The sequence below is a fragment of the Haliotis rubra genome, unplaced genomic scaffold (genome assembly GCF_003918875.1).
Source record: "Haliotis rubra isolate DU_JTF1 unplaced genomic scaffold, ASM391887v1 Scf102, whole genome shotgun sequence".
In the NCBI taxonomy this organism is placed as follows: Eukaryota; Metazoa; Mollusca; class Gastropoda; order Lepetellida; family Haliotidae; genus Haliotis; species Haliotis rubra.
In genome coordinates this window covers 191,338-219,337 of record NW_025764915.1, presented here as the reverse complement: position 1 = coordinate 219,337, position 28,000 = coordinate 191,338, and the positions used below count along the sequence as shown (strand labels likewise).

The 28,000-nt window shown below is 39.7% G+C and overlaps 1 protein-coding gene across 1 annotated transcript; it reads right to left on the bottom strand.

The window, feature by feature from the left end:
- On the bottom strand, positions 1–27,995 carry LOC124269970. The gene is made up of 29 exons (XM_046704972.1): positions 27,979–27,995; positions 21,838–21,887; positions 21,664–21,696; positions 20,601–20,712; positions 20,259–20,398; positions 19,337–19,510; positions 18,969–19,151; positions 17,615–17,881; positions 16,780–17,007; positions 15,996–16,199; positions 15,073–15,555; positions 14,218–14,373; positions 13,388–13,549; positions 12,301–12,496; positions 11,496–11,677; positions 10,551–10,718; positions 9,803–10,045; positions 9,156–9,320; positions 8,395–8,580; positions 7,822–8,091; positions 7,318–7,473; positions 6,155–6,328; positions 5,577–5,732; positions 4,800–5,036; positions 4,054–4,222; positions 2,116–2,231; positions 1,586–1,724; positions 985–1,088; positions 1–721 (listed from the first exon to the last, which is right to left on the bottom strand). The coding sequence occupies exons 2-29, from the start codon at positions 21,872–21,874 to the stop codon at positions 612–614; spliced, it is 4,950 nt and encodes a 1,649-aa protein (XP_046560928.1). The 5' UTR covers positions 21,875–21,887; positions 27,979–27,995; the 3' UTR covers positions 1–611.
- Between the last annotated feature and the right edge of the window lie 5 nt (positions 27,996–28,000).

Below are 28,000 nucleotides of genomic sequence, written 5' to 3'. Positions count from 1 at the left end.
AAGATTGTATGCATTTATTTATTCATGTTTTAATAAGATTATAAACATCATGATTGTTCATCTGTTTAAGAAACCTGGACAGAACCATGGAGGCAAAAGACAAACTAAGTTCGTGTAGCGAAACTGAAAGTATTATGCGAAAAGTAATTATTAAATAATGTGGGCTGATAATTACATTGAACAAGTGAAGTTCAATTTTAACATACATAATAACATAAACAGCACATAGATTATTTAGGTCGTACATTTCATTTCACAGGTCTTAACCACATACGAATCTTGAGGATGAAAAGATAATTCCATGTCCAGTTTCGAAGGATGTTAAAGTCCGCACAGATTTAAGGCAACAAGTACGCGTTACTTACACCGATGTAAAGCGTCATCAATATTTCTGCAAGTAGTAAACAATGTTTGTAACTGTCTTCATTTCCTTTATTATTCCTTTCATTCATGGATAGGCTTGTTATATTGAGAATTTTATGTACAATATAAGGATTGCCGGTGCATATGAACGATCTTTTTTACATCTTAGAAAAACAAAAATAATCCATATTCTCTTTTTGTACCAATTTACCGTTAAATCTGTGCGGACATTGAACAAGGTTTCATAGCTACTCTTCGTCGCAATAGGGCACCTCAGTTCCCAAAAGCTTGGTCTCGAAACGATCAATCTGCCAGCAGGCCTGGCCTTCAGGAAGACTGCCAGAACATTTCAGAGGCCCTGTGAAGAAAAGAATCAAAATCAACAACAGTTTTGCTGAATTGCAGTCTAGGGGCAGTAGCTCACGTGCTTTAATGGGAAGGGTCGGCACCGAACCTACTGACAGATGTACAGTAACCATTAAACGGTTATACATATGATACGAGTTACATGTAACACTGGAGATTTCTTACAATTCTGGAAACAGGTATTATCGCTATTGTTAAAGCATTCATTTTGGGAGTTTGAAAGTCTAAGAAAACGATGCTCAATATTCTCATTACCCCAGTCCTGTTGGCTGGTGGAGATGACCGAGACGCTGGTTGGGAATGAAGTAAGCAACATCACTTGTGCGCGTGTGACACCATCAGCATTGACTCTGTACAGTCTAAAAGGAAAAGATCAGTGCAAGAGGTGAACAGAAAACCGTAAAGGGTTAACTTATTGATAATCTCATTTAAACCAAAAAGAAATATGGAATATGTAACAACATCGTTAAAATCGAGTACGTCTAACAATAATGGCATCATTTTTTATGATGTTTCACGTAGCCACCAAATTCTGAATATGTGTCGGTCGGTCGGGGAAAAACATTAAATAATAAAGACAAAATTATCTGAATAATGTTCTTGATTCTCATTTATTGTCATTCTTAGTACAATTTCTCGCGTTCTTTGGACTTGTAGCAGCGACTGATTTAAAGATAAACATTTTATATGACGAGTAGGTGCGCTTTAGGTTAGAGTCGGCGGTGTTGGAATGAAAGGGGGGTCGGCAATAAAATTAGAAGGGTCGGGTGATGAAAAACACAGAAAATAAAAATGTTGCCCTAATAGCTTCAACATCAGTGACATTGTTGAAGACCAATACTTCAGTAGGCCCTACCCTGTTGCATTGGCATAGAAGTAGTAGTCGTTCACAAGGCCAAAGAGCGGACTTGCGTTTTCAACTAGAGGTGTGACGTCATCGCCGTCGGTGTCGCAGCTAATGAGTTGTCCATTGCTGTACCACATCACTCTATCAACTGTGGAGAAATGGACAGGATTTCTTGATCTTATCATAACTGCACTGCCTCATATCCTCATGAAATGTATTAAGAAAAGCAATAAGACAATACCATAACAGTAGTTATGGGTGTATAATTTCAGATTTTGACGTGCGTGTGTAAGCTTTCACAAGCGCGATGTGTATTGCAGTTGTGATGGTGAATTTCATTGTCATCACAACTGGAATTTCATTAGCAACGTCTTAGATTGAATTATATCACTGATGAAGTTATATGATTCTTAAATGACTTTAGATGATCATATGGAACAATGTCGGTCAGTATCCTTCAAATAAAATACTACCTTATTTAACAATGTCTTACTTGAGTGGATGTGGATGAAGTAAACGAACACGTTTTGTTAAATTACCTTCTGGGTTGAGCCTGAGACCAAGGACGTCTTGTCCAGTGTTCTTTAGTAAAGTTCTTGAGTCATTGCCATAACGGTACTGCTGGATTGTATGTCCTTCGGCCCAGTACATCATGCTGGAAAAACAGGTATAGGGACTATTAACATGTATTCCAAAAACATACTGAACTAGATTTAAACAATGGCCATCCTATCTCCCTAGTGTTGGTCATTTACAAGGTTGCAACACCTGTTCTCCATTGGATGAGGCATTAAACGAGACACATTAAGGTTTTGAAAACGAGGATACTTCATGATTTGATTTAATATACTGATAGATACAATGTTGGCCTATACATACATCATGTACGGAAATTAATAAACTCCATATAAACTAAGCTGGACAGTTGTTTTGCGCACCCACTAAACACAGTGTCGCATTAAATGTATTATGGGAGAGGGCTCTTTACTGAATAAAAACTATCTATCTTTCTGCCTGTCTGTCTGTCTGATACATACTAAATTCTTCAACAACTGATTGACTTTGAAACAACCTACGTGACAGTCGAAAGGACATTGATTGATAAAACACTTAAATTTTGTGTCTCGGTAAATAGGTTCGGATCCAAATCTTTAAAAAGGTTGTCGTCAGGGTGACCCACTCTCCCTTTATTTATTCATACTATGTGTATACTCGCATTTATGATAAGAACATCGGTAACGTCAGAGGAATGAACACAGTGCAATAGAATATATCTTAGCAGATGATAGACGATGGAAGTGTCAGATGTTCCGGATTAAGAGTAACTATGGACCCAACGGGAATTATATGGATGGACTTGAACAAAATTCGGCATATAAATCATATTCTAGATATTCCAGGGCAATAACAATAAGTGTTCCGAATAAATATCAGTTGAATACTTTCTAGAATACACGGGCGTTGTTAAATCAAAAACAGCTTTGCACTATATTCTTTTGACCTCATAACATTCATAATACATATGACACCAGTTTTGCCATATTTCATATACAAAAAGGTATATGAAAAAAAACGAAAGAACTTAACATCATTACATAACATTAAGTTCGAAAAGCACATGAAGTAATCAACATTGTAGCTGATGAGAAGCCTCCTTTAAATTAGATGTTTTGAAAAAATATTGTATATATGAAATCCCCAAAAGAATTCCAGCTTTTCCACTTCCTACAGTTGGACTTGCATCATTACAATATGTGTATAAGATGAGTACTGAGTTTAAGATAAGATAAGTTTGTCTTCCATTGAACTCTTGTTTAAAATGATTTACTTTGGCAACTTAAATATATAATGCTAAAAGACTCGAAATTTATCTTTGAAAAGTAAGTGGCAACTTACTATTTTTTTATATCTTGTTTTGATGACGAAATGGTTCATTTTCGGGTTTTGTGTTAAATACGTATGAGCGAGTGAGTTTACTTTTACGCCGCACTCAGCAATATTCAGCTATATGGCGGCGGTCTGTAAATATTCGAGTCTGGACCAGACAATCCAGTGATCAACAGCATGAGCATCCGTCTGCGCAATTGGGAAACGATGACATGTGTCAACCAAGTCAGCGAGCCTGACCACCCGATCCCAATATCTTTAGTAGCTTTGTGAAAGATCCCGTTAGTCGTCTCTTACGACAAGCATTGGTTAGTGAATATCAGTTCTCACCTGGATCTTCACGGGTTAAACATGTATGATCTACCGAATAGTTTCATTTCACACACATTCACTGACAATGTTCGTTTATAAAGAGTTTCCGTGCTGAACTATCTGGTTCCTAGACGAAGGTTTAACGAATTAACAACGTATATAACGCCTACATATAGATAATTTATAACGGTCTAAATAACTTTATCAAGCTCTGAATAAGTTATTAGTAATTAAAAATTGTTGTTAATTGTGTATGTATAGAAATTGTTATAGCATACAATTTTTCCTGATGTAGGACAAGATCACGGGGATTATTGAGTCCATCGAGAATCACTATGTCATCTTTGGTGTAGCGATCAGAGGTCACGGTCCTGAGGGAGCCAGTGCGCAGGGTATAGAACACAAGTCCTGACCTCTCGTCCACAGCCAATCCTGTCACCTCTTCCCCTGGAGCAGAATACAATTATATACAAAACCTTCGTCATGCTGATGGAAGAAGCCATAAGTTCTTAAAAAAAGCATCAGTCACTCATGTGAGTATGGTTTTACGCCGCCTTTAGCAATATTCCAGAAATATTACGGCAGGGGACGCGAGAAATGGACTCCACACACTGGACACATGTAGGGGATCGAACCCGGCCTTTGGCGTGACGAGCGAACGGTTTAATCACCAGGCTACCCCACCTCACCTTGACCTTTACTAAACGTGTAGTCCATGCCCTACAGATCCAATCCTTGCACCTGAAGGTCGAGGTGACTATATTAATGACTTAAGGAACAATTCTACATCAAGACATTGTCTGTAAGGGTTTCCTCGCTATCAAATTAAATCATGTTGATATAAGAAGCCATTAGTTCATTAAAAAAGCAACATCCGTAAAAAGAATACAAAGTGTTTGCTAAACGGTTAGTCATCTGTCCTGGCCATGCCCCTCCGGAACCAAAACTTGTACCTGAACACCGTCTAGGTTAGTTGCCGGTGATATACACTGATAAGAGTAAAACACGTAAAGATTCAATAAACCTTTTAGATTTATGATCGTAAGTTGCCAGTTTCCATTCCATCGGATTCTTCCAATGGAGGCTGGAGATTGCGTGCTGTAATAGATGTAGTTGTCCGTGGCACTGTAGACGTGATGAGTTACGCTACCGTTGATGTTGGAGAGATCAATAATACTCTGATTTTTGAAGGTCAGGTGAGTCTTGGTCAGCTTATTTTGACCGTTGGCCACCAGCAGGTACTGGCCAGGAGCTTCGGGATCTGGTTATTATAAAACGGAAACGTCAGAATTGTCATTAGTTGTACAACATGCCTGTATGAAGAGTTATTTACGGGACGTCAGGATCGCTGACATGTTCGATGCATGTATCATATCCCACTACATCTACGATTTCAGTCACGGGATTGTCTGGACGATTATTTACGGACCACCGCCATATCCAGAATATTGTTGAATTCCGCTTTCACTAATAAACCAATATACACTAGTATTATATTCATATTTGAGTTTTTCATTATACATAAACTGGTAGACAAATGGTAATTTCGACAAATGCTCTTATTTCATCTTGTCCAATTAAAATGTCACAATCATGGTTTTCGTTGATCAGGTTTTTGCAATAATCAGTGCTTATGCCTCCCTTTCCCCCATGACAAACCGGGTTAGAAATGGTCAGGAAAACAATCAGTTTGGGGTCCTGATTCGATTACTTACAGACAGCTGGCAAATAAATGTAATGTTGCTGAGTGCAAAACAAAAGATTTGCTGTATCAGCGCATGAACATTCGTGACATTCTTACCAAGACACATGGTGTGGTATGGAATCCCGATGTCGGGCGTTGTGGCGAACCCAGGGCAGGATGTACAGTCCAACTGTCCGGAGCGGTCTTGGTAGAAGCCAACGGGACATGCCTCGCACATGCCGTCAGAGTAGAAGGTTCCAAGAGGACATTTCACTGATTAAACCAATACAAGAGAGGTAAAAATATAATATTTTACTGACGCTTCATTTTATGACACTGACAACCAGTGCTCATGTTGCAAGTTTCCCTGGAACATTGTTCTTACAGTATACAATGATTCTGCACCGCCTGGTCTGAAATATAAATGTCTAAATAAATTTAAAGAATCCACCCTACATCTTTACATAAACCACTGAAACTTAGAATGTCTACACATTTAAGCCGATTTCTATTGGTATTTCGTATTGGTAAAATTTGAAGACGTGCGTCACGTCATGCGGTCCTCAAAAGTAAACAGAATCTTAATCAATACACAACTCACTAATATGTTAATTTACCACGAGTGTCATTTCCGTACTATAAGTCTGGTTTGTGAATCTCAGTCTGTTCAGATCAGCAACTCTGTGAACACTTACAGCAGAATAATCCCCCAGGAACACGGCCAGCAGCACAGGTGACATTTTGTTCCACCATCAGGTAGGGTTCATTGTCTCCGACTGTGAAGTTTCTGTACCCCACAGACCTTACTTCCCAGTTTGCTTTGTCCAAGGTGTTCCAAGCAGCAGTGATTGCCTCAAGTCCCCCAGTAACTGTGCAAACCGAAACATCATACCCTTGATTGTTCTTGCTCCTCTGGTATGGAGGGTAAGTGTAATTACAGGATACCCCTGTTCTTCTGTCATTAAAAGGGGGACTCAGTTCTTACGGTGCAGTCCTCTTGTATGAGAGGGAAGTGTCATTAAAAGAAGTCTCTGTTCTTTGAGTCTTATCCTCTCGTATGAGAGGAATTAGTCATTAAAAGAAGTCACTATTCTTGAGTTCTATTCTTCAAGTGTGAAAGAGCACCCGAAGAATTTTTGTTCAAGTCGTCCAATTCTGTTTATTGGTTGTTGACCCAACAACGGGTTAGAATTGATTTTCAGTAACCCATGCTTGTCGTAAGAGGCAACTAACGGGGTCAGGTTCGCTGATTTGGTTGGCACATGTCATCGGTTCCCAATGTCATCAAGATCGATGCTCATGCTGATGATCACTGGATTGTCTGGTCCAAGGTTGATTACTTACAGACCGCATAGCTGGAAATTGCTGAGTAAGGCATGAAACTAAACTCACTCACTAACTCACATATTGGTTGTTGGTTGCACTCAGCTATGTGACAGCGGTCTCTTAATAAAGGCTTTATTAAAATTTGGAAACAAAATCAGCGATCCAGCTGTCGGCGCTTACGACAAGTATGGATTACTGACGAACGATTTGTCTCGTAAGATCTTCACTTTGACTGTCTCATTTTGTATCGTGTAACTCAAACCAAATAAATAATGATACCCAAAGAGTAATATGTCATATCATGCAAAATAGCACACAACTCGTCCAAACAAAACTTAAGTTCATAAAATCATAAACAGCATGGCTGAAAATTCATGTCTATGTCTCAAAACATTTTACAATGTCGAATGTAGTGAATGCTTCGAAATAAGTATGAGCGTAAATGAAAAGGTTTGAAAGAAGAGATTTAGATGACGTGTAAAAATTTTTTATGATAGTCATGTATACTAGCAAATAAATTACTTTCACGAACCTGCTATCCCGCTCTCCTTGTGCCCGTATGGCTGCACCATCATGTGACCTTGATGCATTGTTATTTCAAGGTCACGGTGGGCTGGACTGTGAAGTTCGTTACTTTCGTGTATGTATCCTCCATTGGAAGACAGCAGAGTGTCAGTGATGGGAGCAACTGAAAACGTTCACCAGAAAATCAAACAACACTCACTCATGGAGTCATATATCAATGCTGTATGTGTTCTTTGGATTTGCTCTGATCTATCCAGTTCTCTCTTTATATGTCCACTACGTTTTTCTTGTGTATTTGTACAGATATTTTTTAAATATATTCATTATTGATTACCTGACCGATTTTTTCATGTTATTTAGGTGTTGAGGCCTTGTATTTTAGAAATATGAAATCGAAAAAAGTATATTGAACACTTCCACAGTAACATTAAAATCTGCTTCAGGTACATGACAACATTAACAGGTGCCCGATGTCAGTGTAGAACTAACGGTGTAAAGACACCATACTCACGTTCTGGATTAGTCTGAATTGGAGAGACGTCAACAACACCGGGTACAATGGGAATGTCGAGAGTCAGAACACCCAGCTGAACACCGGAATTATCTGTACACACGGTGGTATCGTCGTCACAATCCATGACAGCAACATGCCAGCTACATACACCACTTTTCACACATGCAAAGCTCTCCGCGATCCCAGAGAGTGATTCCTTCAGAGAGGGTATTCGTTGTATGTGGACAACGATATATTTCAACTGGACTGTGGCGGGAGATGCACATTCTACAAAAAAATAGGTTTAGTTCGAATGCAATTCAATTTTAAAACAACTGGAAAATAATAAATTGAGCGAATGATGTTCCAAATGTGTTATCCCAAGTCTCCTGAGCATAAGAACACTTTATTAAGATGTAACCTTAGCCTCTGAAATGAGTGTAACAGAAATATAATTAGAGACGAGACCGACGAAGGGGTTTATATGTTAAATGTCAGGAACACATCCCAGGTCCCGAGAGGATGATTTAAACATTATCCCGCAGGTCACCCTGCTGCTGCTTCTTGATTAGATGAAGACAAAGCACAAACCTGAACATGACTGCACAACACGACTAGGCGTCCATTCTCTTTCTTTGCAAGAATACTTCATGTCAGACTGGAACGGTACCAGACCAAGCCGGCATTTACTGTGACATCGCAATACACCATCACTGTCTGTGGTGCATGTCACGTCGGTAATGTCCCGGCTGTATAGAAGATACTCTTTGTGGCAGACTGATAATGGAAACGGTTCAGGAGTTTACCTATATATGTCAGATAGTTGATTTATCGGAAACATAGGTGTACATCAGTCAACGTTTGACTACCAATATCCAGTTAAGTGTAAGGTAAAGAAGGGCATCGGTTAAAGGGTCTGATTCACCTTGGTGTTATGGGATTAAGATAAAGAAACAGACAGCTTGTGGGATAATGGCTCTGCTCACAAACTACCACGACGATTTCAGCGACCTGAACCTCGGAGTGACAAAATAGGTGAAATATTCTTCTCCTGAATATGCAAAAATACAGCCATTACCATTTCTATCATGGAAACACAACACAATACGACGAATAGATCATATAGCTTGTTTGTTTGCTGTGGAACTGGTGTAGCTATATGATGACTGTGTGTAAATAACTGTGTCCAGTGGTTGACATGATGAGCATCGAGCTAGGCAAATTTGATACGATGGCATGCAGCAACCAAGTCATCAGCCAGAGTAGGTCTTCATGGTTAGATCTTTCATATCGATGTGAAATTTACAGTGGGGTTATGTTGTAAACAGAAAATGATAATTTACAATAATTACCTCGACATGGCTCGGCATTACAAACTGCTGTGTTTCTGTAGTTGCCAACACAAGGTTTGCTTCCGTCTTGTAGGCTGTCGCAGGAACGATGTCGTGTTTTGTAGCCACGTCCACACGTCACGGAACACGCCCCCCAATCACCCCACATGCCCCATTCACCATCAGCTGTGAAAGGATCATTTACAAAACTGATTGTATCAAGCTGCCTTGCGGTTAATTCCAGTCATCTCTGTCAAGCAATACATCTGTGTTTGCAAATGTCACAATTACATGCAAAACGTCAGACAATACCCGGCCTGAAATAATAGATGAAACACTACCTCCTACAATAGTCCATACACCTTAGTGAACGACCTTAATCGACCCCTTAGATATTAGCCATGTCAAAACCTTAAAGAAATAACCGATTTAAAATAGGAGGTATTAGTTAAGCAGCAACTATCACGCATCGGGGATAATTTAGAATTTATGGCGTTAAACTCTATGTCTTTATTGTATATAACTTTGTACAAGAAATTAAAAAATAAATTAATGTTAATTCATACGCGTGTATGCAAACACACACACACACACACACACATACATACATACACACACGCACGAGCGCGCGTTTCTCTAGTTTGTAAAGTTGGTATGTGTTCTCTTACGTTGTTCATTATCACACAACATTCCAGTAAACCCCGGTGGACAAGCGCAAGTGTACTCAGCTCCTTCTCCCAGTCCTGCCACACACGTTGAGCCCTCTGCACAGTCGTTGTCTGCACACCTGTCTGGCGGGGTCAGGCACCGAGGGTCAGAGTAGCCTCCACTGCAGTGACACTGTGGCGCCATGGACGCGTTCAAAGAACACCGTCCAAATGTGCCACAGAATCCCTCACATGGGTCAAGTTCTGCGGGAAAAACATTTGAGTATAATCTTAGAATAGTGGTACTGCAAGAAGCAGCGATGTGTAAAGTAACTTTCCGTGTGTTCAATAGTACACCTATGTAATATGTGAAGTTAAGTTCACGTAATTGTTTAATCGTGTAGCGGAGAATTGAAGTCAAATGGTTTTAGTGCTTACACTACCTTAGACGAGGTTAATATTTTGGATTGTAATCAAATCTATTTGATCAACGTAATTTCCTTGTGGTAATATTGAATTTACGCAATCAAAGGATTCTTAGAATTTGAGGGGTTTTGTGTAATCCAGTGAACACATTATAGTTAGGTTTTAGGTCTAAAGCAAAGACAAGCATATTAACGTTTATTTATTATTAATAATTATACCGAGATATATATTCATGAACAAAATTAAGAAAAACTAATTTTCGGAACAGATAAATACAGTTTATTCCATCATGAATGAACGACAGCGTTTCAAGCAAGCAGCTGAACTGCACAATCAGTCTCACCCTGGCATGAGGATGGAATGACCTCCAGAACCCGGTCGAGATATGTCATGTTGAGGTTTTCCACCGAAAATATAGCGTTTGGCAACATTGCCTCGCACGTTCCAGCTAGGGTTGCAACTGTGGCGGTATCAGTTGAAGACACCAACATTAAACTCTTCAGTTGAACAGCTTCATGAAAGAAACGCATTTTTACCACATGGATATATTATAATGTAACATCATTTGGGTAGACACGGATTCGAAGATTATCATCTGATTACATTCATCTTACATCTGATAACGTTTCAAGAAGTAGCCTTGGAGAAGAAATTAAGGAATATATCTTAACCGTTATTTACTTTAAGGATATTATAGAAACATCATATGGATACGTAATCACTGGGTGTTTAGGGTTGTAAGTATCCTGTATTAGATATTAACGTTATATTCAGCGAGCTTTGGTCTGCGATAAAGACAGTTAATTAATTAGCAAAATAGACAATTCATTTACAGGATATTCACTTTCAGAAAACACACAAACGCGAGGACAATTATCATATAATGTGATTTTCAGTTCTATGGTTGAAAACGTTATGTGATCAGAGCATGTCTGCGTGGAATGTGCTCCGTAATATTTCATGATACCAAGTCAGTGATACGTTTGTATGCAAATGTATCCCCAGTTTTACCTATCTTTAGAATCAGATCCTATTTGGTGTAAAGGGCAAATAGCTATGGTAATCACATGAATGGAACATCGGAAATCATGAATGACATCAGCTATTCATGGAATGGGTAGAAAAGGTACATCAGTTCAAGCATATAGTTCTTAAATGGACTGTGGTGCCTGCTCTAATGCCATCCATTCACTATACGACTTTCACCATGTCATTTATTCCAAAAGATGTTCCCTGGCATCAAACATCCAATAACTCCTGCAAAAACAGGCTTTAAGTTTCAACTTACTGACTTTGTCTTGGACTGATATTCTCATCCTTGTGTTGGTAGGGATTGTAGAAACTGACGAGGAAAAGGGTTGATGGTGAATCTGATGCCCACTTTTGAAGATTGTTACATTTTCTGTTGTCCAAACAATGGCCACGTGTACCCAAGTGTTTAACAGAACATTCTTCTTGACTATATGCTTGCTGAAAGAACAAACAGTGTTTTAAAGGGGCGGTGTAGAAGAAGGTTTTGAGAAGATCATTTCCAATCCAATGATGACAGGAAGACTGTGGCTTTACTAAAGGCATAAAGCTGAAATGTCATTGCGAGGCACTGCAAGAACAAACTATACTTCAATGAAGAGCTGCAGAGGTTCTCATTTATAATCGAGTGATCGGAGTTGTTACGTATGTTGTTATCTCGGGCATTTAGGTGAAATGTTTCGAAATCTGGTATCATATGACAGTTAAAATAAATATGTCTGAGCTAAATAAATTAGTGTCATCTTGAAATATTGGTAAACACATCGTTGACCTTTCTTTCATATTTTGTTTTCTTTTTTATGTCGTAGCCATAGTGCCTCACCCCAGTCCTTCATTATTGGAACCAATCTCCCGCGTTTCCAGTATAAGAAACTTTAACTTATTGTTCAGGCTAAATATATATTCCTTGACATTAAATCCGTTAAAATGACTTATGCCCTAATTGTAAATTCATTTGTCAAAAATACCTTAAGATATATATCTAATTAATGTAATTTAGGAAACTCACAAGGATACCATGTGTTTACGTACATGATGTTAAGTGATATTTCAAATGTGATTACCTTCCGGCTGTTACTGCAATGTCAGATGAGAGTGACACGGAGACGGAAACAGTGTCTTCCAGGAACATCTCAAATTGAATACGATTGCCCTTCGAGTCGACTTTGACCCACATACCAAGGGTAAACTCTCTAAGTTCAGATCTGCAGCCTGGTGACATGTTGACATTGACAGGGCCCTCCATACTGATATCGTAAGCTGTGAAATAGTTGAGAAATTCTTGAATTATGTTTCGAGTTATGTTTTTATTGGGAATGGTTATTAGCTTAAACGGTCAACATGTAGGACACTCTGCAAATGCAGATAATGTATTGGGTACATAGAGATTATTACACGAGCAAGTGTGTCATACGACTTATACGAAACGAATGCGAAATTTTGTATCGCTCTCGCTCGGGCAATAGAAAATTTCGCACTCGTTTCGTAGAAGTCGTGTGGCACACTTGCTGGTGTACTAATTTCTTTATTATCCATTTTATTCATGTGCATTTGTGCAGTAAAACACGGTAAGCAAGTGTGACTGCCCAGTTCATTGACGTCATGTTCAATTGTTTAATGACGTCACAGACGACGAAACACAGAAACAATGGTTGCTAGGCAAAAGTAATATGTGCACATGTGCACATATGATATTTATGACACTGGTTATGGTTCGCCATATGGATAATAGAACAGTATATGTCATAAATGGTGATGAAAGAGTCATCGATGCAGAAATGCAAATGAAAGCTTACAAGTATGCAGTTATCAGAACATGTCAAAAACTAATGTTTGAATGTTATCAGTTTTAACAATAATCCAGTAAGAAGGGGGAAAAGTGTTGAATTGACTACCCAACCTAACACCTCTTGTGCAAATACATTACAGTTGATAAGAACATGTAATGCATCATCAGACAAAATCTCTCCAGTTTCATGTGCATGTAGGTATGTTACCACATATATATAAAGGTGACCACAGTTTCAACAACATATTTTAGGCACAATGGTCCTTATGGGAATATTATCGAGCAGTGAATTTGGTGGCCACTGGTAATCGAAGATGCAGCGTGGATGTTTAGATTAAGAGAAAAGCTTGAGGGCAACTTACAAACGCAATGTGATTTAGAGGAGGAGGCAACTGTCTCTGTGGTGAATCCAGTGGGACATCGTATACACAGCGTCTGTCCTTGTTCAGGTTGATAACGTCCTCGACGACAAGGTGAACATGGACTCAAACCATTGGAAGACAGATATCCTGGCTTGCACATTTCTGAAAGGTAAGTTCGTAATGGATGATTCTACTCTTGACATCCCTTTGGCGTCTTCAGTGAAGAATGATATAGGTCACCAAAAATTAATAACCATCTTGACTTTCCTCAGAAACAGAATCAATTTGGCTTAAAGGTTACTACTGATGTTAATATCATATGAATGGGATACCTAAAACTGAATGATGACACCACGTGTTCACAAAAAGGGAGAGTATGTCCTGCCCTACCAGAAAGAATCACCAATCTGGTGATCAGACTCTGCGATCTGGTTGATGTCTTTGGTCCCGATGGTAGATGCTTTCGACTCGATGTGGGTTTTTTTGCCATATTTACTTATTTCCTGGTTGGTGCTGTATTGCTGGAATATTGCTGATTCGAGCAAACTTGTCAATTATAATAGCAACACTTCATTTATGCTATGTAGATAATCAAAAGTCTGTAGGAGTGCAGAGTTACATTTTTCATTCGTCATCGATCCACTACTGTCGGGTATCGGGACAACTCATACAAACACATTGTTACAATTCTATCGGGTATCGGGACAACTCATACAATCACATTGTTACAATTCTATTCTTGTGTGATCTCATATATGAGAGATCAAAATATCAGAACATTCCCAAGCAAGTATGCTTTGACATAGTCCATGACAGTCTGTAAGCCTTACCTTTACATTGACTTGCGATGAAGCTGCCCTTTTGGAGAGTGGTATAGCCCGCCGGACACTTCTTGCACTCAGTTGATCCTGTGATGTCCTGATAGTGGCCAAGGGGACATAACTCACACTTTTCCTCCCGATAATACATTCCTTTTGGACATGGAACTGGAATCATATATCGCATATACAAACACAAGTCCAATACATCTCCACGACGTCATTAGAGATTCAAATTTGCACTCATGTAATTGCCATATAAAACCCCGATATTTTCGACCTCGTAGGTAATAAAAGAAGTTCTTAGGCATGTAAAATCATAACGATACACATACCAATGTCATGATGTGTACATCGTCCACAACTGATTATATACGTGTTGTGCCCAGCGATATTCACTAACGTTTCGAGAAGCAAACAGCTTCCAAATGACGTTAATGATTGACGTTAACAGTGACTGTTGATTTTGCACCTTCATTCACATCTGGGCCAGAGTGTACATTACAGAATATTGTAGAAACGCAACCTAGATCAAGTAAATGTGATCATGTAATGAACATGTCACAAAAAGCACGTCTCGCCACGCCTCAGCCACCGTTAGTTCTTTAAAACATACCCCTTCTACTGATTCATGCCGAATGACAAACTGTACTTTCAACTACTCCACAGAGAAGTGTTTAAGATCAAATGATGACCATGTTATAAAACGCAAGTCAATCTACAGTCTCAGCCGCCGTTACTACTTTAAGACATACCCATTCGTGTTGATCAGATTTATGACTAATGACAAAATGTATTTGCGACTAAGATATAAATGGCCAGTCTCTTACTCCAACAAGCCAAAATACTTCGAGTAAAAGACCTCACCACACTTTGATCCAGAGGTCCTGCTTTTCACGAATCCATTCTGACAAAGGCTCTTTTCTGGCATCTTGGTAAGTCCTGAAGGTGATATCCGTATGCCGTTTGCCGTAAATGCAGAGTCTTTGTGCAATTCTTGGAAGAGATTATCGAGGGTGCTTCTGCATTTGGTGACTTGCTCATCTTTGGATAGACCCGATGTATCCACTATTTCAACGTCGATGTCAAAGATGATGTAGTTTGATGTTGATCGTCGTGAACGCCGGACACCTGCTGGAAGTGATCGTTTTTTCCTTGTTCCGCCACAATACACCTGTACGTTGTTCACGTTGCAGTGCGATGCTGCTGTTCCAGAACATATGCGACTTGTAACATTTTTGGCTTGGTTAATGAAGCCCTTTTTAATGTCATCAATGGCACTGTTGCAAGGTCCGTCGTAGGTTAGGTATACTGGCAGACGGCGTTTGTTCCATGGCAAGTCAAAGAACTCTGCAATTTACAAACATGAAGTTGACTTAATAACAATTTAAACAATGATAATATTCCTCTTTCAGAGAAAGCCATTATTCATAGGGTGATCACGCACGTTATTATTAAATAATCCGAATTTTCAGATCTGACTAATGTCCCTGGATGAAATAATTTGCCACATGTACAGAAAACCCGTTCCACATCCACAAGGAATCTCTACTAACTGCGAGATTTGAGCTCGCTTATGATAACATACAAAAGATACGATTGTAAAGAATTTAGGATGCCAAAAGAATTTGTCCTCTACCTTCCTACCTTATCCATCTACGAAACTACTCCCACGCCCCTCACACAAAACAAAACAATTAATCATACAGCACATCACACTAGTCAAACAAGCACAAAAAGCGCACAACCACCTCACCCCAACAAACATAAATTAGCATAATACCACTCACGTGTACATTCATGCGGTAGACGGTAGACACCTGGATGCCATGTTGGATCATTGTTAGAGTCACCATAACACTTGAATTCATAATCGGTATATTCTGGAATGTCGTACTGTTTGTTACAGTGGACGTTGCAGAGCCGCTGTCCAGTCCAGAACCCACAGGAAATAGCGCCGTTCTTTGGTGCGGTAAGGTTCGTACACATGTCAACTGTAAAGCACAGAAGATTGCATACATCTTTTACTGTCAAAATATCAGACGCACTTTAGAAATTCACACATATTTGGACAGTTTTAAACATCTGACTGTTCGGGCTAACGTTCCAAATATACAAAAGGATATGAAGAATAACTAGAAATCAGAAAGGGCGTCGAGTTTACGGAGGGTGTAAATTGTTTAATATCTGTAGAATGAGGTCGGTCGGAACCAAGTTTAGAACACGTCATTAACAACCTCAAGCCAGCTATTAGAGATAATTCAGAGTAGATGGCCAAGCTCTGTGATTCCGTTTCGTCACGCTCCGATTTTGTGGACCGTTACTCGTCTCACCATTGGATTACCTTGTCCAGACAATATTGCAACTGTCCCAGTACGACAAATCATGTTTCTCAGATTTATAAGTGTGCTCAATGGAACCTGTGAAATATAATCTCTAATTGATATTACACTCGTCTTGAATATGCTGGAGTTACACGTGTCTTATAAGCGGAAACACATTTCAAATATATATAATTCAAGTACTAATTTCAGACTTCACCAAAATTCATATATTGATTTCAGTATTCGTTACCTTGGCAATATGGTTGTTTCAAAGGTGGGGAGTCATTCTGTCCCCAGTCCCAGAACGTAGATGCAGGATTACTTCCGGTGTCGGTGCTGCAGGTTATGTATCTCTTCCCTTTCAGGGGGAGTGCCAGAGCACACTCCACTCGACATTGTTTGCCAACATCAAAGGGAGGAAGACAGCTGGGGGTGTCAATGTATTCTCCATTTATTGTCGGAGGGTCACACTCAACTCCTAAGAAAAGAAATGCTTCAATACAATTCATTTGATGATGATGATGATGATGATCTTATAATAATAACATTGGCAGTAAGAATGGCACAGGGGCATTGTTGTGGAAATTATATTCAAATTTTCATATAATTCTCCAAATATTTTCTTAAGCGTTACATGTACTTGTTTTGGCTATCAAGGTAGTTGGTTGGTTGGTTGATTAACGCCGCACTAAGCAATATTCCAGCTATTTGGCGGCCAATGTAGTTTATTCCGGCGGCATGTACATATTCCAAGTTTGGCAAGAGAAACCGGTGATTTGACAGATTATCTGGCATTTACAAATGTCATCCATCGATGTACTCGTATCATTTGGCAAGAATTGTTACTTGGAAAATATTCTTAATAAAAGATCTGTGAAGATCCTGCTTGGAACTGTCTTCAAAAAATATGTTTGTGGTACAAGGCGTCTGACGGGATCGGACGGTCAGAATCGCTGACACAGTTTGATGCATGTCATCGTATCCCAATTGCTGAGTCCCTTAAACAGCAAATGATAATTAAAAATTGTAATTAGAATCCCTCCAGAAATCATCTGTGTACATTGTATGCACCATGGATAACATACGTTCAACTTCAACGATGAAGATACATTGGGTTGCCTTGTTTCCAGCTGCATCCTCAGCATCAAACCGCACTATGTGTGTTCCCTCTGGGAAACTGCCGCCGATACTGGTCACAGTGTATGGAGACGTTGGTGTCATGGTAGGTTGTTGACCTGAGTTGTCCGACACAGATATTTTCGGCCATATCACACTTGTAAGTTTACTAGCAGGGTCAGAAGTCTTATGTATCTTCTGTGATGGGCAATTATGGAAAACCGGGGGCTCCACATCTACAACACAAAGTTCATGAGTGAAAGGCAGCATGTAAAGGAAGTAGTAGACGTGAGTACCTTCTCTTCCTTGGCTAACTTTTCATACGACTCTAAGCTGGTTTGTTGTCACCATGCTTTCTGTGTTAGCATATAATCGGACCTATGTTTACTAATTCCTGTTCTACGTTTTTTCAACATGCAGGGAGTGAACATAATTATGTGATTTAAATGAGCTATGAAAGGCACATATAACAGGGAGGGTCAGTTAGCTAAAACGTCTCGACAGACAGGTGGCAGGATCTGATAAACGTTGATCAAAATACACGACCGAATCCACGAATAATCCACGTTTGTGATCTTTGCATTGTCAGGCCCACGGATTTCAGCAACGTATAGGGCATGCACCATTTTATGGATTTCTCCACATATTTCATTGATATACCGAGATATATAATTATTGCAGGGAGGTCACTCTCCCATCTACCCGTGAAGGTCCGGGTTAGAATGAACCTTCAGTAACCCATGCTTGTCGTAAGAGGCGACTAACACGACCGGGTGGTCAGGCTCGCTGACATGGTTGACAAATGTTCCCAATTGCGCAGATCGATGCTCATGCTGTTGATCACTGGATTGTCTGGTCCAGACTCGATTATTTACAGACCGCCGTCATATAGCAGGAACATTGCTGAGTGTGGCGTAAAACTAAACTCACCCACTCACTCACTCTCCCATCTACAAGTGTGTGTTTTAAAATACAAACGCAAGTATGATTGCGATGAGACTATAAACAGTGACATCGGGTATTATTAGGGTACGTTAGAGAACCGGTCAAGATGGACAATGATCTTTAATACTATAGGGTTAAAAAGTTAACTGAAATATTATCCTGTTGAAAGACCATGATCTAACTAAATTAATGTTTAATTGCTATGTTTATATATTGCTCAAATACATCTCAGCTGACAGAAACATGTTGAAATTTGCACTAAATAAGGGGTTTTATTTATAATGTGAGGTGTAGGTTGTGGTTTAGTATTACGAACATTTCTATGAATATTCAAGTATTATGACATTGCTGTTAGATGCAATCATTCACAATACAAACCTGTGCACTGAAAATCAGTTGTGGACCAGCCTTGTTCACCACATTTAGCATATCTCGCTTTTGTTGAAGCGTATCCCTTGTCTCGATCACATGTCAACTGGCACACGCTCCCATAAAGCCAGTTATTATCACACTCAAACTTGACTGCATTCTTTGGAAGAACCAAAGTACTGCAAGAGTTTACTGAAAGCAGAAACAGCCCAGTCAAGTCATGTAATACACGCAGAACCTATTTACACCATAGAAACCATTACACGTATTGGGTCGGTTTAAACATATAATATTTGATCATAACTGAACGTAATAAATTTCGTGATGATACATTAACAGAGATCCGATTCAGATATTGCACTGTATTTATCACATACCTTTGCAGGTCGGAGCCGCTGTCGACCATCCGTTGACCTCGCAAGTAGTCTGTGCTGATCCAACAAGATTATAGCCTTTGTCACAGGAGTAGCTGCATGTGTCTCCAAACTTTCTCCCCTGAAGACAATTCACCTTTCCGTTGTTTGGAGGAGGCAGTATGGAGCACCTGCGAACTGATATAGGACAAAATGACAATGTATTTGTCTTCAGTATCACAAAATAAATACAGCATGTTTATTAAATGCCTTTATGTTTTCTGTACAGTACCGCCCTATAGCTGGAATATTGATGAGTGCGGCGTAAAACTAAACTCACTAAATTCTGTACAGTAACTTTAATGTCAGGGGTAAAGTCACAGTAATATCAAAAGGTATACGAAATTATCTTTTGTGGACAAGCACGATGTTCGGAATTTTGAGGGTATCTTTCTTATGACTATAATGCGATACAGGTGGTATATATTTGAAAACGACCTTTTCAAAATGAAGAGTTTACATATAAATAAAATGCACCTAAAATGGATACGTGAATTGAAAAGTGTGATAAACGCACAACACGTTATGATTTGGTCTGATCTGAGTATGGATAATAGAAAAGTATAATGCTTTAAGGATACAACTTCTTTATTTAGTATGATACATATAAGTTGTTATCCATAAAGTATTATACTTTTCTATGATCTAAGTATGTTCGGTTTGTCCCCATCTTGCAGCATGACACCAGCTGAAAGTCAAACAATAAAGCGATGCAGGTCGGACTCTTGGATGAAACACACGAGAAGTTCGAAAATTCATGGGCCTGACGACATCAAGGCCATAATTAAGGCAATTGCCCTTACAGAAATCACCAGAGATGTTGGTAATGAATAAAGTATACAATATGAATACAATTTTCCAATCGAGAATGAAACAACGGACCAACCGTTCACCGTAAAACACCTGGCGCAGTCTGACCACAGGCCAGTGCAAGGGTTGGAGGTTCTGTACCGTATGCAATGACTCCCCTCAGAGAAAGGAGAACCAGGTGGGTAACCACCCACCAAGGTCACCCTGTAACATTCGCTGAAAAACACAAGATATTCATGTCATTAAAAACGAGGCATACCCTTAAAGATCCGAGTTAAAATTTGGTTTCAGGCGACTAACGGGATCGGGTGGTTGGGTTCGCTGACTGTTGATGCATTTTGCGTCTACCGTTGCTCATGATGTATATATGGATATGAGTCTGTGTAATGTAAAAGTATATATATATAGGCATAGTCACCCTGTCACTGGAAGCTGCCAGTGCACAGTTGCAGTCGCCTTTCCTCTGTCTGCATACTGATAGGGGTTTATACTTGGGCACCATGGATCCGGTGGGCGCTTGGGGGGTGTTGCTGGAACAGGATAGTGAAAATACATGTGATATTATCATACCACAATGTGGTCAATTGCCGACCTGCGAAGATCATGTTTAGAAATGGTGTTTAACAACCCATGCTTGTTGAAAGGGGCGACTAACGGGATCGGGCGGTCATGCTCGCTGATTTGATTGACACATGTAGTCGTGTCCAAACGGCGGAGTTCCATGACCCTTATATCAATCACTGGATTGACTAGTCCTGGACTATTTACAGATCGCTGCTGTATAGCTGGAAAACTGCTTACTACAGTTTTCAAACAACAAATCTAATCAAATCATTTGGTTACACTGAGGGATTCTGGGTGAGAATACAAGTCCCCAGCAGCCTACGCTTATAGTAGGAGGTGACGAATGGCTTGTATGGTCAGGGCTGCTTTCTTGTCAATGTATGTCAATTATCCGAATATCGTGAGTCGATGCTCATGATGTTAGTTATCACTTAACTATCAGGTGCTAATTCACTGCTTACTGCTTTGTTAAATGCTCATTTTGAGAATGTTTTAAAAAACTGATTATTCTGACGTGAGGAGATTCCTCTTACATGCATCTCCTATATTTGAAAGTATTGGATGAGTGAGTGAGAAGCTATATTCCGGAAAAATAACGGCGGGGAACACCAGAAATGGGCTTCACACATTGTACCCATTTGGGGAATCGAACTCGGGCCTTCGGTGTGAGGAGCGAACGCTTTAACCACTAGGCTACCCCGAACTTCATTATGACCCAAACGTTTCTTAAGCCGCCATTTGGACAGTGACGTTGTACACTAAAAGCATTGTGTATTGACTTTAAGCTTCTATTTGAGGCTTGACTCCCATACTTGAACTGAATATGTTCTTTTCGTTGATACAGAAATCAGTACATATCATGTACTGGTTGTAATCATAATAATTCATTTTCACTGGTGTGAGAACTTAATACTTACGTCGGCAACAGCAGGATGCATAGTGTACGCTTACTGCAACAGATATATTCGTATATTAGGGGTTACATGGAATATATATAAATAATTTATAGTTGATCAAGTTATCTTACATGGATTTACTAAAGAATATATTACATTATCATGACACTGTTAGGTTATATGAACAAACAATACCTGCTAAAATAATGGACGATAGTCCCAGCAGTTTCATCCTCTTTCAGGGCCTAAAACAAATAATATACCGCTATTGGTGACTGAGATAATGATAGTATACGTCTCTTCTAAAGGAGATCCCACGGGTTAACTGTTATGATTGAGTGAGTGAGTGAGTTAAAATTTAACGTCACCTCGGCAGTATTTCAGCCATATAGTGATGAGAAATGCTGTACATACACAATAAATACAAGTAGTTAAATAACCAGTCACCGACGGACTGTAAAATAACTAAAGTATCACAAAAAAAGTTAAAACTAGCTAGCATGCATCATTAAAATTAAATAAAAACTATTTTAGACAATACAATGTACAAATTGGGCTATTGATCGCCAACAACTGACGGTAGATCACCATACTAGGGACTTATCCTTTATGAAGGTTATACACTCGAGTAAATGTTATCTACCATGAAAGTTATATACTTAAATACATGTTATCTGCTCTGAAGGTTATACACTGAAGTACAGGTTATCTGCTGGGAAGGTTAAACACTGAAGTACAAGTTATCTGCTATGAAGGTTATACACTGAAGTACAGGTTATCTGATATGAAGGTTATCCAATCGAGTAAAGGTTATCTGCTCTGAAGGTTATCCACTCGAGTACAGGGTATCTGCTATGAAGGTTATCCAATCGAGTACAGGTCAACTGATATGAAGGTTATACACTGAAGTATAGGTTATCTGCTATGAAGGTTATACACTGAAGTACAGGTTATCTGATATGAAGGTTATCCAATCGAGTAAAGGTTATCTGATATGAAGGTTATCCAATCGAGTACAGGGTATCTGCTATGAAGGTTATCCAATCGAGTACAGGTCAACTGATATGAAGGTTATACACTGAAGTATAGGTTATCTGCTATGAAGGTTATACACTGAAGTACAGGTTATCTGATATGAAGGTTATCCAATCGAGTAAAGGTTATCTGATATGAAGGTTATCCAATCGAGTACAGGGTATCTGCTATGAAGGTTATCCAATCGAGTACAGGTCAACTGATATGAAGGTTATACACTGAAGTATAGGTTATCTGCTATGAAGGTTATACACTGGAGGACAGGTTATCTGCTATGAAGGTTATACACTGGAGGACAGGTTATATGTTATGAAGGTTATACACTGAAGTACAGGTTATCTGCTATGAAGGTTATACACTGAAGTACAGGTTATCTGCTATGAAGGTTATCCACTGGAGTACATGTTATTTGATATCAAGGTTATACACTGAAGTACAGGTTATATGTTATGAAGGTTATACACTGAAGTACAGGTTATCTGCTGTGAAGGTTATACACTGAAGTACAGGTTATCTGCTCTGAAGGTTATCCACTGGAGTACAGGTTATCTGCTATTAAGGTTATGTACTGGAGTACAAGTTATCTGCTATGAAGGTTATACACTGGAGTGAAAGCCATCTACTGTGAAGGTTATACACTGGAATGCAGGCCATCTCCTGTGAAGGTTATACACTGAAGTGAAAGCCATCTACTGTGAAGGTTATACACTGGAATGCAGGCCATCTGCTGTGAAGGTTATACACTGGAGTGAAAGCCATCTACTGTGAAGGTTATACACTGAGGCCATCTGCTGTGAAGGTTATACACTGAAGTGAAAGCCATCTACTGTGAAGGTTATACACTGGAATGCAGGCCATCTGCTGTGAAGGTTATACACTGAAGTGAAAGCCATCTACTGTGAAGGTTATACACTGGAATGCAGGCCATCTGCTGTGAAGGTTATACACTGGAAGTGAAAGCCATCTACTGTGAAGGTTATACACTGGAATGCAGGCCATCTGCTGTGAAGGTTATACATTGAAGTGAAAGCCATCTACTGTGAAGGTTATACACTGGAATGCATGCCATCTGCTGTGAAGGTTATACACTGGAGTGAAAGCCATCTACTGTGAAGGTTATACACTGGAATGCAGGCCATCTGCTGTGAAGGTTATACACTGAAGTGAAAGCCATCTACTGTGAAGGTTATACACTGGAATGCAGGCCATCTGCTGTGAAGGTTATACACTGAAGTGAAAGCCATCTACTGTGAAGGTTATACACTGGAATGCAGGTCATCTGCTGTCAAGGTTATACACTGGAGTACAAGATATCTGCTACGAAGGTTATCCACTCGAGTATCTGATATAAAGGAAATACATTGCAGTAAATGATATCTGATATGAAGGTAACAGTACATGGCATCATATATGAAGGTGATATAAGGCACAAGTAAATGATATCTGATATGAAGGTACATGGTACATACCAGTACATGGTATCATATATGAAGGTGATATAAGGCACAAGTACATGATATCTGATATGAAGGTAACAGTACATGGCATCATATATGAAGGTAATATAAGGCACAAGTACATGATATCTGATATGAAGGTAACAGAAAATGTTACCTGATATGAAGGTAACAGTATATGATATGTAATAACAAAGTAATATTATATGGTATCTGACAGAAAGGTAATAGTACATGATATCAGATATGAAGGAAATAGTTATATCAGGTATGAGTGAGTTAGTGAGTTTAGCTTTACGCCGCACTTAGCAATATTCCATCTATATGGCGGTGGTCTGTAAATAATCGAGTCTGGACCAGACAATCCAGTGATCAACAGCATGAGCATCGATCTGTGCAATTGGGAACCGATGACAAGTGTCAACCAAGCCAGCGAGCCTGACCACCCGATCTCGTTAGTCGCCTCTTACGACAAGCAGGGATTACTGAAGTCCAAATCTAACCCGGATCTTCACGGTCCCACGTCACAATAAGTCTCATTTCGTCATCTAATTATACTTGTAACGTTACTTTATAACATGTACTGTGACTATTTTCTTCCTTGAAGTAACTTCAGAAACCAATTAGGAATATAATGCACTTTGGGCCAAATGGTGTGTACGATGTATCATAAGCTGTCATACATAAGGAAACGTGTATTAATCTTTTGAAAACGCATTGAGAAAATCTTCAAACAATCCCAAAATAAACTTTTGAGGAACGCTTTTGGTAAAGCAATCTTCAAATGTTTATCTTGCTTGTTAGATGTAGTTCTGACTATCCTGGTAACCTCATGAATACACCATGCCGTTTAGAAAGTGGACAAATGTAACATTTGGGTTTACACTTTCACAGTGTACAGATTATAATACTTTTGTTTGGGTGAGTCCCATTCGGGATTCGAACACACACCCTCAGCGTCAGGCAAATAATCGCCAGCACACAATGTCAGCCGCATAACCCACTCAGCCACCGCGGCTTCCACAAAAATGGAAGTCGTTCTGGTAGTCTAGACCACGGACTTTGTGTACCCCTCAATTGGCACGGCTTCCACGGTCGAAAGACCCGTGAAGATCCGGGTTAGAATTGGTCTTCGGAAAGTTATACTTGTTGTAAAAGGCGACTAACGGGATTGGGTGGTAAGGCTCGCTGACTGGGCTGACACATGTCATTGTATCCCAATTGCGTAGATCGATGCTCATGCTGTTGACACCTGGATTGTCTGGTCCAGACTCGATTATTTACAGACCGCCGCCATATAGCTGGAATATTGCTGAGTGTGGCGTAAAACCCAACTCACTCACTCACTCCACGGTCGAAAGTCGTATCGTGTACTGAGAAAGTGTAATCCCAAATATAACATTTGTTACATTTGACCACTTTCTAAATGTCATTGTGTATCCCAAAACAATGAGCACTGTGTATTCATAGCGTTCGTCTGTGGGAGCCGTGCCAATTTACATATTTATTACTGATAACCTCATGTTTCATAATTATCGAATTGCGATACTACGTTATCGGTTTGTTTGTCGTTTACTAACACTACTCATTATACCCAAACCTCGCTCAACCGGAAACATGCGTTTTATCAATTATTGTCCGGATAAACAGGCTTCCGGATATCTGAATTCTTTGTCAGTTACCTTCCATACCCATATTCCCAGATTCTACGAAGGTAAAAACTCTATGTGTATGGGTGAAATAATAACCGCCAAGCGAGTGGTTTTCAACGCGCGAGCCGTCAGGCGAATCACGAGCTTAAGGTTGTTATTTCACATATACCACAAGGTCAAAAACATTCTTATTCTAGTTGTAATATCATTAACTTCTATATACTAAAATAAAAAATGAATGGTTTTGTATTCATTTATGGAAGATGTTTCCAATAAAACCAGTGAGGTAGAGGCATCGGGCTGTCAACCCCGATCTGCCAAGGGAAAAGTTCTTCTCGAGGTGCGATACCGGGAATAAGGTGAGGCGAAGCCGAGCCTTGTTCCCGGTATGGAACCGAGAGTTGGTCAGATGACAAACAAGCACGTTCAGATGCAACGCAGCACAGCCAGGTGAGATGACCCTAGCTGGTCAGGCGCTGTTCCATCAACCGTTTGTCATCCCCCGGTGTGAAGCGTGAAAATAGCACAATATTACATGATGGTTTCTTACTAAACAACTTTTTCCGTGATCGATAATAAAACGTCCGATTTCAGATCCTGTTAGGTACAGAGGTTTCAGGACCATGTGTCTTACTTATATTTTGTGCACTTATCCCAATTTCGAGTTATTTAATCATTTGTCGTTCTCATTTGAACCCAAACGGACTATAAGTGTGCAAAATACGTTCCTGCACAAGAATCCCGTGCAAGTCGAGCTCTAAACAATCACGTGCAATGTAAAACCACCTGATTTAAACTGCCATTACAGCAAATGAATTGCGACAAGGAGATGCTCTTGACTTCTCAGCGAGCTGCGACTATTCTGTTCCAGGCCGGAGTGGATTTTGAAGCAAACTGGCCTTCTTGTAAGTATCGTGCCCTGCATAGCATTTGTCTATATCTGCATTTGTACTCAGAAAAGCTATACTCATTACCGCCTATCTAGCGGTTCCTTTTTCGAAAATATTGGGATATTGGTAGTCATATTAAGCAAGTTAAATTCACAGATAATGAAGTAATCTAAATTAAATTAAATTGAATTGCTTGTTATGTATTGATGTGTCTCATAGATGACTACCTCGTACCACTGTCATACTCTTCTGACTAACGCTAAGGGACCTATTATAACTTATGGGTGTGGGTGGGGGTTATGGGGGTGCATGTAAAATGTGAATGCTCCCCCCTAAACTATATGGGGAAGACATCCTCCCGTAACCCCCGTATTCTTTTTTAATCATTCTATGCCTAAGCATATAGGCCTATGTTTTTTATGAAAAGAAACCTACCCTAAACCCTAAACCCTAAACCCTACCCCGTCGAAACAATCCTAATAGAATACATTTCAAGCGTGGGTTACGGGTTAAAAAGATAACACTTTATATATAAGTGGCCACTCACTAAAACCCACCCCCATCCCTACCCCCACCCCCACCCCGCCTGCTTGTCATGTACAAAATTGCTGACCACGCCCACCAACCCCAAACCGTAATATATGTGTACGAAGATGACGCACACGCACGCATACACACACAAAACAAACCTCCCCAGAACAAAACGGGTGACACCCCCCCCCGAAAAATCATCACCCCACCCACCCCACCTAATTTGGGAATTTATCTGATTGTTCAATAGAACCATTGATTTTATACAACTGTTTCAGGTGTACGGGTGTACAGGTGTATGGTCAGCGGGTGTACAAAAGAGAGAACACAATGTAGGAACAAAATTTGAAAATAAAACGTTCTCATTAGACTCTTCTAATGCATTTGGTCTCACCAGTCCCCGCCGTGATATTGCTGGAATATTGCTAAAAGCGGCAAACCAAACTCAGTCAGTCAGTCCATTGGTCAAGAGTTTGAGCCCCAGTAGTGTATGTAAAGCCGGAACACTTGATATTGATAAAAGTAATTTGTTGGTAAACGTCATGAAGGAATGTATCATCAAATTTCATTTTCTCACTACAAAACTATCAGATCCTGGAAACAAAATTTCAAGTGACCCTGAGGAAATGGGAAGGGGAAAGGAGTCAGATCTTAACTGGTGTTATATGATAACCAACCGTTCTGAATGGAGGTCGTTTCCAACAAAACTTAACCCGATCCCAGATATTGACCCGATAATCAACCCACGTGGTATATGATAAATATACTTACGTCGGATATCCAAAGTTGGAAT